Source organism: Nycticebus coucang, chromosome 3 (assembly GCF_027406575.1).
Source record: "Nycticebus coucang isolate mNycCou1 chromosome 3, mNycCou1.pri, whole genome shotgun sequence".
NCBI lineage: Eukaryota > Metazoa > Chordata > Mammalia > Primates > Lorisidae > Nycticebus > Nycticebus coucang.
This window is the reverse complement of record NC_069782.1, coordinates 33,962,464-33,974,483: the sequence shown is the minus strand read 5'-3', so window position 1 is coordinate 33,974,483 and position 12,020 is coordinate 33,962,464. Positions and strand designations below refer to the sequence as shown.

The 12,020-nt window shown below is 41.5% G+C and overlaps 2 protein-coding genes across 9 annotated transcripts in view; one reads left to right on the top strand and one right to left on the bottom strand.

The window, feature by feature from the left end:
• Positions 1-12,020, bottom strand: part of CEP290 (centrosomal protein 290) — a 108,021-nt gene that overhangs the window by 34,556 nt on the left and 61,445 nt on the right. The gene's annotated exons all lie outside the window — the stretch shown is intronic.
• On the top strand, positions 86-11,754 carry LOC128581213 (endogenous retrovirus group K member 10 Gag polyprotein-like). 2 transcript variants are annotated; one of them, XR_008378779.1, is made up of 3 exons: positions 86-149; positions 5,876-6,026; positions 8,348-11,747. XR_008378779.1 is itself a non-coding variant. In XM_053583696.1 (2 exons), exon 1 carries the CDS (start codon positions 166-168, stop codon positions 1,315-1,317), a length of 1,152 nt encoding a protein of 383 aa, XP_053439671.1. In that variant the 5' UTR covers positions 156-165; the 3' UTR covers positions 1,318-6,026; positions 8,348-11,754. The 2 variants fall into 2 exon arrangements, 1 of the variants encoding a protein (XP_053439671.1); XM_053583696.1 differs by lacking the exon at positions 86-149 and having other exon boundaries at positions 156-6,026; positions 8,348-11,754.

Sequence of the window (12,020 nt, the reverse complement as noted above, 5' to 3'; positions counted from 1 at the left end):
GTCGACTGACCTGCGGGCCAGGTCATGTGGCGCCTGCACAGGGACCTGGATACGAGGGAAAACGGTGAAGAAGCTACTGGAGCTGGCCAGCTCGAGAAACACTGGGACCTGACCACACGGTAGCCTGCTGAGTTGGAACGAGGATCTCAGTGAGTAGTAGTAATCATGGGACAAGAAGTCAGTCAGCATGAGTTATTTGTGGAACAGTTAAGAGATGCACTCAAGACGCGAGGAGTAAAGGTCAAAATTAAACAGCTATTTCAATTTTTTGACTTCTTAAAAGAAGTCTGTCCTTGGTTTCCTCAAGAAGGAACCATAGACGAGAAAAGATGGAAAAGAGTAGGTGATGCTCTAAATGATTTTTATCAGACATTTGGACCTGAAAAAATACCAGTCACTGCTTTCTCCTACTGGAATCTCATAACTGATATTATTAGTTGTCGCGGTGTTTGTCCCGTGGTTGTGGATGTCATAAAAAAGGGAGAAGAACTGTTACTTCACCACAAAGAAAAAGATATTAAATCCCAAGATCTGTCCCAGGATCTCGGGACTGCTGGGGGCACTCCTCCTAGCTGTCAGCTTAATGAGCAAGAAGATCTTATCTCACTAGAGAGTGATGAGGAACCAAACAGAGAGAAACAAAAGGCTCCTGCTGTCCGGCCGAAAGTTAAGCTGGAGAACAAACCGAAAGTAAAACAGCCTAAGGTCAAAGTCCCGGAGCCAAATCGAAGGTTCTACCCAGACTTGAAAGTTTTCAAAATACACCCTGATGATAAGCTTTCAGATGCGGAATGGAATGAGTTAGAGAAGGAGACGGCCAAGTATTATAATCCAGATTGGCCCACACTTGGAAAACGGCCTCCCTCGTATAGCGCAGTGCCCTCCGCGCCGCCCATGGCAATGGCCACTATAGACCCAAAAAGGGATCTAGAGAACAAAATTGCACATTTACAAGAACAAATAAAACTTGAGAGGGAACATCAGGAGCTAATCAGTGAATTAGAAAAGCTTAAAACAGGCAAATTGGACCACAAGGAGCAGAGGCCTCGAGAACAAGAATTCACTGGCCCCATATCCCAATCTCCCGTTAGGGGTGTAGTCATGAGGAGGCCCCCTGTTAACCAGGAGAGAAAAGAGGCATTCCCGGTCACAGAGACCACGGACAATCAGGGTCAAGCATGGAGACATCACAGTGGATTTGATTTTCAGGTGGTTAAGGAATTAAAAACAGCAGTGACCCAATATGGAGCCACTGCTCCCTATACACTAGCTATACTAGAATCAGAAGCAGAGAAATGGCTCACCCCTGGCGACTAATATACCCTAGCCAGGGCTGCCTTATCCGGGGGAGATTACCTATTATGGAAATCTGAATATGCTGAATTTTGCAAAGACACTGCTAAAAGAAATGTTCAGGCAGGAAATGGCTGGACTTATGATATGCTTCTTGGTGAGGGGCATTTTGCTAGTACAGACGCTCAAATGCAATATGATCCGGGTCTATATGCGCAAATTCAAGCCGCGGGAACCAGGGCTTGGAGAAAACTCCCAGTGAAAGGGGATTTTAGCTCTTCTTTCACCACAGTAAAGCAGGGCCCTGATGAGCCGTTTTCAGAGCTTGTCCACAGACTTTTGACAGCTGCAGGCAGGCTTTTTGGTAATGCAGAAGCTGGAATGGACTTTGTCAAACAACTGGCTTATGAAAATGCCAATGCGGCATGCCAGGCAGCTATCCGACCTTACAAAAAAAAAAAAAAACAGATCTATTGGGATATATTCGCCTTTGCTCTGACATTGGCACCACATACCAGCAAGGCTTGGCGATGGCCGCGGCTTTACAGGGCTATACTGTTAAAGATTTCCTAGCTCAAAAAGCTAAGGGTTGGTGTTTTAATTGTGGAGAACCAGGGCATTTTGCCAAAGACTGTAAAAAAGAGAGGTCACTTAATCCAAAGAGGCCCCAGCCTCCAGGCCTATGCCCCAAATGTCATAGGGGCTGTCATTGGGCCAGTGAGTGTAAATCTAAAACAGACAATCAAGGAAATCCCCTCCCCTCTCAGCAGGGAAACGGAGAGAGGGGCCAGCCCCAGGCTCTGAAACCCAAACAAGTTTATGGGGCAGTCAGCTTTGTTCCAGCCAGCAGCAATCCGTTTCAGACCTCTGCAGAGCCACCCCAGGAAGCGCAGGATTGAACCTCTGTTCCACCTCCCACACAGTACTAACCCCTGAAATGGGAGTGAAAATTTTATCCACAGGTGTGTTTGGTCCTCTACCCCCAAACACCTTTGGGCTAATTATTGGACGCAGCAGCAGTGCCGTCCAAGGACTCCAAATTTTCCCAGGTGTAATTGACAATGATTATGAGGGGGAAATTAAATTAATGGATGCTTCCCCCTGAAATATCTCCACCGTACCCTATGGCCAAAGAATAGCCCAATTATTACTATTACCCTTCTTGTCAACTAATAATAAGATTAAAATAAAGCACCGAGGTGCGGGAGGCTTTGGTTCCTCCAATGTTTACTGGGCTCAAAAACCAGTGCTCACTCTAAGCCTGGATGGCAAGGAATTTCATGGCCTTGTGGACACTAGGGCTGATGTCACTATAATTAACAAAGAACTATGGCCCAGCCAGTGGCCCTTTTCCCCAACCTTAACTCATTTAATAGGAAATCGGTCAAAGCCAAAACCCTGAGAAAAGCACCAAGATACTTACTTGGAAAGATAAAGATGGCAGTCAGGAAACCATACAGCCTTTTGTCATACCTGGCCTCCCTGTCAACCTTTGGGGACGAGATCTCTTGTCCCAAATGGGACTCATAATGTGTAGTCCTAATGATGTAGTGACAGCGCAAATGCTTGCCCAGGGTTTTTGACCAGGAAAAGGATTAGAAAAAGAGGAATCGGGAATTCCCAGCCCTCTACAAATTACCAGAAAAACAGACAAAAAAGGACTAGAAAATTTATCTTAAGGGCTATTGACATTCCTGCATGCCATGCAGATAGAATCACTTGGAAAAGTGACGAACCTGTATGGGTTGATCAATGGCCCCTCTCAAAAGAAAAATTAGAGGCCGCTCAGCAGTTAGTGCAGGAACAACTAGAAGCTGGGGATATAGAGGAAAGCAACTCCCCATGGAACACTCCAATCTTTGTCATAAAAAAGAAATCAGGGCGATGGAGACTATTACAAGATTTGAGAGCTGTAAACTCCACCATGGTCCTCATGGGGGCATTGCAACCAGGATTGCCCACTCCTGTGGCCATCCCTCTTGGTTACTATAAAATTATCATTGATCTTAAAGACTGTTTTTTCACTATACCACTCCATGAATTAGATCAAAAAAGATTTGCATTCAGTCTCCCCTCTATCAACTTCAAGGAACCTATGAAAAGATTCCAATGGAAAGTTTTACCACAGGGCATGGCCAACAGCCCCACCTTATGCCAAAAATTTGTTGCAGCAACTATTCAGGAAACTAGGCTTCGCTGGAACTCCATGTACATCATTCATTATATGGATGATTTCTTGTCGCTGGACAGAATGCTCAGCAGGTTTTACTATGTTACAGTGACTTATCATCCTCCCTCACAAACCAGGGACTTCAAATAGCCCCAGAAAAGTTCAGCTAAAAGATCCCTACCTTAGGGCGGCGCCTGTGGCTCAGTCAGTAAGGAGCCGGCCCATATACCAAGGGTGACGTGTTCAAACCCGGCCCCGGCCAAACTGCAACCAAAAAATAGCTGGGCATTGTGGCGGGTGCCTGTAGTCCCAGCTACTCCGGAGGCTGAGGCAAGAGAATCACTTAAGCCCAGGAGTTGGAGGTTGCTGTGAGCTGTGTGAGGCCACGGCACTCTACCAAGGGCCATAAAGTGAGACTCTGTCTCGACAAAAAAAAAAAAAAAAAAAATAGATCCCTACCTTTACCTTGGTTTCCACCTAACTGAACCCAGAATTACTAATACTCAAGCTGCCCTCAGATTGGACAAATTAAAAACACTAAATGATTTTCAAAAGCTCTTAGGGGATATAAACTGGCTTAGACCTTACTTGAAACTAACCACAGGGGATTTAAAACTTTTATTTGCTATTTTACAAGGCGATAGCAACTTCAATTCCCCTAGAACATTAACAGAAGAAGGCCGTCAAGGCTTTAGCATTAGTACAACAAGCTATTCATTCACAATTTGTTACAGCCATAGATACACTCAGCCCCTGAGCTACATCATTTGTAAAACTTCTCTTACACCCACAGCAGTATTCTGGCAAAGTGCCCCTATAATGTGGATCCACTTACCTGCTTCTCCCACGAAGGTTATTTACCCCTATTATCAAGCTGTTGTGGATATCATCATTATAGGAAGGGAAAATAGTAAAAAATACTTTGGTAAAGAACCAGATATCATTATACAGCCTTATTCTCAGACACAAATTAATTGATTATTTCAAACTACAGAACATTGGCCTATTGCTTGTGCTTCTTATTCATGTAACTTGACAATCGTTATCCACCCAATAAATTATTACAATTCATTAGTACACATGACTTTGTATTTCCCACAAGAACCTCCAACACCCCATTGCCCAATGCCTTATTAATTTTCACAGATGGCTCCTCTTCTGGTCATGCAGCTTACACCTTTAATACAGAGATTGTACAATTTCAGGTAAAATCAAATTCTGCACAAATTGTAGAACTTCAAGCAGTTATCGCAGTTTTCTCCGCATTCCCCAATCGAGCTTTAAATATTTATACTGATAGTGCTTATTTAGCTCATTCAGTTCCCTTATTAGAGACAGCAGCACAAATCAGGCATGTATCAGAAACCGCTACCTTTTTCTTACAACTCCAAAATCTTATACACCAAAGGACCCTCCCCTTTTTCATTGGACAACTTAGGGCTCACTCCAATTTACCTGGCCCCCTAACTGATGATAACCGCAGAACAGACAGAGCCACTCACTTAGTCTGTACTGCCCAAACCACCACAGAGCCTGATCGGATCGCATTAGCCTCCGCTGCTCACCAATTACATCATCTAAACGCTCACACCCTTAGACTCATGTTTCAAATTACCCGAGAACAAGCCCGCCACATCGTAAAGCAATGCCCTTCTTGTGTAATTCTACTCCCTACTCCCCATCTAGGAGTAAATCCTCGAGGTCTTATACTCAATGCCATCTGGCAAATGGATATTACTCACCTACCTGAATTTGAGAAACTCAAGTATATTCATGTGACCATAGATAACTTCAGTGAATTTATTCATGCCACTGGCCAGTCAGGGGAGGCCGGCAAACATGTCATTGCCCATGTACTAGCCACCATGGCTGTACTAGGCACCCCTAAACAAATTAAAACTGATAATGGTCCAGGATACACAGGACATGCATTTAACACCTTCAGTAAACACCTCAATATCAAACACATCACTGGAATACCACATAACCCAGAAGAACAAGGCATAGTAGAATGTGCCCACATAGCCCTTAAAAACACTCTAGAAAAAATAAAGAAGGGGGAATGGTATCCTGTTAAGGGGTCCCCAAGAAATCTCTTATCCCATTCATTACTCATTTTAAAATTTTTCACACTGAACCAAGGCGGCCAGTCTGCAGCAGACCACTTCTGGCACCCAGATACTAAACGGGATTTTGCTACTGCCTTGTGGAAAGACCCATTAGATAATAAATGGCACAGCCCCGATCTGGTTCTAATTTGGGATAGAGGTGCCGTATGCATATATTCACAGGAGATGGAAGCAGCATGATGGTTACCTGAACGATTGATCAAACAAGTAGATAACATCATCACCTCTAAATCCAGGGAGCAAGAGACCCCCCTGAGAAGGCTTTCTTTCCTTTTCTTTGCAGGTAACTATGAGCACCTGGACGTGGCTACTGCTGGGGATCTCTCTCATGATACGAAAAAATGAAGGTGGTTTCGGTAGTCCCCAAGAGGCTCGGGCACTCTTACAAAAATTAACTGGTACTCCTTGCGAGTGCCGTGGTGGCACCTGGGACGGTGAGACAATCCTTCTCCAAAATGCAGATTGTGGTGATAAGACAGCATACTTAGTAATGAGACAAGGTGTTCGTGGAGCACAGGCATGGGTCTGTAGCAAAAAGGCTAAAACTATCCCCACCTCTAATAACAAGCCTGGACCATGCCCTTGTATAGAATTTCATCCATCTGTACATAATACCTGTTATGAGCAGGTTCAACTATGCACTGGTACAGATAATAATACCTATTTTACAGCAATCTTGACCAGACATTTTTCAGAGACATTTGGAGGCGAGTGGGACACAGCCCCTTAGGTCTGGGGGACCTCAAATAAATATGTCCAATCTGGCTGTCCCGATACAGTAGGAAAAACAGTTTGCTGGAATAAGACTCCACCTGTGCACGTCTCTGATGGAGGTGGACCCCAAGATCAGGTGAGACAGAGAATAGTCCAGAAGCAACTGGAAAACACTGTAAACCACATGTCTGCTAAACCTAATTACCATCCAATAGCTTTACCCAAAAATAGGGATGCGAGTCTAGACCCCCAAACCCTGAAAATGCTAGACATCACACATAGGTTACTTAATCAATCCAACCCTTCCTTGGCTCAAAATTACTGGTTATGCCTTCATTTAGGACAACCTATGCCTATTGCTATCAATGTTAATTCCATTGAATTATTATCTAATAACTGCATGCCCATTATGCCTTCACCAGTACAACCTGTTTTTTCTGAAGCACCCTGTATTGTCTCCCCTTATAGAAACGACAGTTATGCTATTGATATTGGCATACTGTCTTTGACCAATTGCACTGACATCATCAATAATACTTATTCCCCATGTGCTCCCAATGACACGGTATTTGTTTGTGACAATAACTTGGCATATACCGTTCTGCCCACTAATTGGACAGGATTATGTACTATCGCCCTCCTGTTACCCGATATAGATATAGTCAATGGAAATGAATCTTTACCTATACCATCCTTCAATTATATATCTGGCCATTCTAGAAGGGCTATCCAATTTCTCCCCCTCTTGGCCACTCTGAGAATCACTGCTGGCATGGCCACTGGTACCGCCGGTATGGGCATTGCTGTACATAAACATACTGAACTATCTCAACTTATGGCAGAAGATATACAAGCCCTATAAGGCACAGTTACAGATCTTCAAGATCAATTAGATTCCTTAGCTGAAGTAGTACTACAGAATAGAAGAGGTTTAGATCTTCTAACGGCTAACCAAGGAGGCATCTGCTTAGCATTACAGGAAAAATGCTGCTTTTATGCAAATAAGTCAGGAATTGTTCGAGACAAATAAAAAAATTACAAGATAATCTAGAGGAAAGAAGAAGAACATTATGGACAACCCATTTTGGAACAGGCTAAATGGCTTTCTACCTTATCTCCTTCCATTTTTAGGGCCCCTCCTTGGCTTACTAATATTACTGTCATTAGGACCTTTTCTTTTTAACAAAGTCATGGCCCCTATAAAACAACAAATTGATGCTATTAAAATGCAGCCCCTCCAGGTTCATTATCACAGACTGGCTATGGAAGATGAACATATAAAACCATGACCGCTTAGGGGACTGGCTAGTCAATGACGGGTAACGAGGACCCTCATCTCAGACTTTGCTTATCCTACCAACCTAAAACAGGAACCCGGTCAGATAACTACCGTGTATCCCATGATGGGTAAGGAGGATCAGCTGAGAATGTAAGGCAGTCCCAACCTAAGACAGACACAGTTACCCTGCCCTCTCGGTCGAGAGCTGGCAAAACTTTAAGAGTAAAATGTACATTCAAAAATATTATAAAAAAGGAGGACCTGTGGAGGGCTGACACCACAGCATCCATTTTGTAGGCCAAGTGCCATTTCCTATACTAACAGACTTAAGTTTCTATTTCCCTGCAAACGCTAGGCCTCTTCTTGTAAATCATATGAGCGAAACTTGGAAACTTGCCGCTGGGAATTTTCTGCTGCGGCCAGGTTGCTTGGATACCTAGTGACGCAAACCTCCTCTTTCACCTACCCTTATATACCCTGAAAGAACACTGTAATAAAGGAGACTTGATCAGACTCCTGTCTTGTCTCCATTCTTCGCGCCTCTTGCCCCTTCCCATTCTTACCCCCTCCTCCAGGTATCCCTGTCGACTGACCCGCAGGCCGGGTCAATAGACATCTATAGAACATTTCATCCTAACAAAACCGAATACACATTCTTCTCATCAACCCATAGATCATCCTCCAAAATTGATCATATCTTAAGTCACTAAGTCTAACCTCAGCAAATTTAAAAGAATTGAAATCATTCCTTGTATTTTCTAGGACCACCATGGAATAAAAGTTGAACTCAGTAACAAGAGGAATCTCCACATGCATATAAAAACATAGAAACTAAATAACCTCATGCTGAACAATCTCTGGGTCACAGACGAGATTAAGAAGGAAATTACCAAATTTCTGGAACAAAACAATAATGAAGAAACAAACTATCAGAACCTCTGGGATAAAGTAAAGGCAGTCCTAAGAGGAAAATTTATAGTGTTGCAAGCCTTCCTCAAGAGAATGGAAAGAGAGGAAGTCAATAACTTAATGGGACATCTCAAGCAACTGGAAAAGGAAGAACTTTCCAAACCTAAACCCAGCAGAAGAAAAGAAATAACTAAAATTAGAGCAGAACTAAATGAAATTGAAAACAAAAGAATCACACAACAGATCAACCAAAGAGTTGGTTTTTTGAAAAGGTCAATAAAATAGATCAGTCGTTGGCTAACCTAACCAGAAGTAGAAGAGTAAAATCCCTAATTTCATCAATCAGAAATGATAAAGGCCAAATAACAACGGACTCCTCAGAAATTCAACAAATCCTTAATGAATACTACATAAAACTCTACTCTCAGAAGTATGAAAATCTGAAGGAAATAGATCAATACCTGGAAACATGCCACCCTCCTAGACTTAGCCAGAAAGAAATGGAAATGTTGAACAAGCCTATAACAAGCACTGAACTAGCATCAACTATAAGAAATATCCCCCAAAAGAAATGCCCAGGAACAGATGGCTTCACATCAGAATTCTACCAAACCTTTAAAGAGGAACTAGTACCTATATTACTTAATCTTTTCCAAAACATAGAAAAAGAAGGAATACTTCCCAACACATTCTATGAAGCAAATATCACCCTGATACCCAAACCAGGGAAAGACCCAACAAGAAAAGAAAATTATAGACCAATATCTCTAATGAATACTGATGCCAAAATATTCAATAAGATCCTAGCAAACAGAACCCAACAAAACATCAAACAAATTATACACCACAATCAGGTGGTTTCATCCCAGGGTCCCACGGATGGTTCAATATACGTAAATCCATAAATATAATACATCACATAAATGAATTAAAAAACAAGACCACATGATGCAGAAAAAGCTTTTGACAATATCCAGCACTCTTTCTTGATCAGAACACTTAAGAAAATAGGTAGAGATGGAACATTTCTTAAACTGATAGAGGCCATCTACAGCAAACCCACAGCCATTCATAGTGAATGGAGTAAAATTGAAATCATTTCCACCCTGATCAGGAACCAGGCAAGGATGCCCACGGTCTCCACTGCTTTTTAACATTGTAATGGAAGTCTTACCCATCGCAATCAGACAAGAGAAGGCAATCAAGGGGATCCAAATAGGACCAGAGGAGATCAAACTGTCACTCTTCACAGACGATATGATTATATTTCTGGAAAACTGCAGGGAGTCAACTACAAAACTCCTAGAAGTGATCAAGGAATATAGTAACGTCTCAGGATACAAAATTAACACTCATAAATCTGTAGCCTTTATATACACCAACAATAGTCAAGGGGAAAAAACAATCAAGGATTCTATTCCCTTTACAATAGTGCCAAAGAAGATGAAATATGTGGGAGTGTATCTAACTAAGGACGTGAAAGATCTCTATAAAGAGAACTATGAAACTCTGAGAAAAGAAATAGCTGAAGATGTTAACAAATGGAAAAATATACCATGCTCATGGCTGGGAAGAATCAACATTGTTAAAATGTCTATACTCCTAAAGCAATTTACACATTTAACACGATCCCTATTAAAGCACCTCTGTCATACTTTAAAGACCTGGGAAAATTATTACTTCGTTTTATATGGAAACAGAAAAAAAACCAAAAATAGCCAAGACATTACTCAGAAATAAAAACAAATCAGGAGGAATCACGCATTCAGACTTTAGACTATATTATAAATCAATAGTGATCAAAACAGCATGGTACTGACACAAAAATAGAGAGGTGGATGTATGGAACAGAACTGAAGACCAAGAGGTGAACCCAGACACTTATTGTCATTTCATTTTTGATAAGCCTATTAAAAATATAAATTGGGGGAAAGATTCCCTATTCAATAAATGGTGTTGGACGAATTGGCTGGCAACTTGTAGAAGACTGAAATTGGAGCCACACCTTTCTCCTCTAACAAAAATGGACTCTCACAGGTTAAAGGACTTAAACTTACAACATTAAACTATAAATATTCTCAGAAAGAGTGCAGGGGAAACGCTTGAAAAAATTGGCCTGGGAGAATACTTCTTGAGGAAGACACCCCAGGCAATTGAAGCAACATCAAAAATACATTACTGGGATCTGATCAAATTAAAAAGCTTCTGCACTGCCAGGAACACACTAAGTAAAGCAAACAGAATGGGAGAGGATTTTTGCAAGTTATACCACCAACAAAGATCTAATAACCAGAATCCACAGAGAACTCAAACTTATTACTAAGCAAAAAACAACTGATACCATTTCATTGTGGGCAAGAGACATGAACAGAAGCTTCTCTGAAGAAGACAGGCGCATAGTCTACAGACACATGAAAAAATGCTCATCAGAGAAATGCAAACCAAAACCTCTCTGAGATACCATCTAACTCCAGTAAGAGTAGCCCACATCACAAAATCCCAAGACAAGAGATATTGGCGTAGATGTGGAGAAAAGGGAACACTTCTGCACTGTTGGTGGGAATGCAAGCTAGTACGTTCATTTTGGAAGGAAATTTGGAGAACTCTCAGGGACCTGCCATTTGATCCTGCAATTCCTCTTCTAGGTGTATATCCAAAGGATCAAAATTCATTTGGCAATAAAGATATTTGCACCAGATTGTTCACTGCAGCTCAATTCATAATAGCCAAGTCATGGAGGAAGCTCAAGTGCCCATCGACCCATGAATGGATTAATAAATTGTGGTATATGTATACCATGGAATACTATACAGCATTACCTCTTTTATGTTTACATGGATGGAGCTGGAAAATATTCTTCTTAGTAAAGTATCTCAGGAATGGGAAAAAAAGTATCCAATGTACTCAGTACTACTGTGAAACCAATTTATAATAACTCACACTTGCATATAAAAAATGAAACACAACTGTAGCCTAAGATGAAGGAGGGAAGAGGAAGGAGAGGGATGGGGAGTGGGTGGGAAGGACAGTAGGGGGACCACAACTATGGAGCACATTGCAAGTACAAGTTGGATCTATCATGTGTAGAACACAAATGTCCTAATGTTATAACTGGGTAAATGAGGTGAAGGCTGTATTGATTAGTATGATGTAAGCACTGCAATTTGTACAAATAATCAACACGCTGAAATTGGCATAAATGTATTTATGATCTATGTACAAAAGACTTCATAAAAATAAAAATGAAAAAAAAGGAACATGCCACTGTCACTATAATTAATACAGAAAATGACTTTTTCATTCAGCAAACATTTCTTAAGTCTGTATTATGTGCCAGACACTATTAGAGGCATACAACTAATAAAATTTTATATTTATGTTATTTTACAAGTTTCAAACTGCATTTATATGTGGTTCTTTTTGGCCTCTGTGTAACTACCCTGAGAGAGTGAAGGTATAGCTTCTAGTTTAAGGATGATGAAACTGAAGCTCAGAGGTTAAAAAACAAGATTCTAGAGAAGAATCT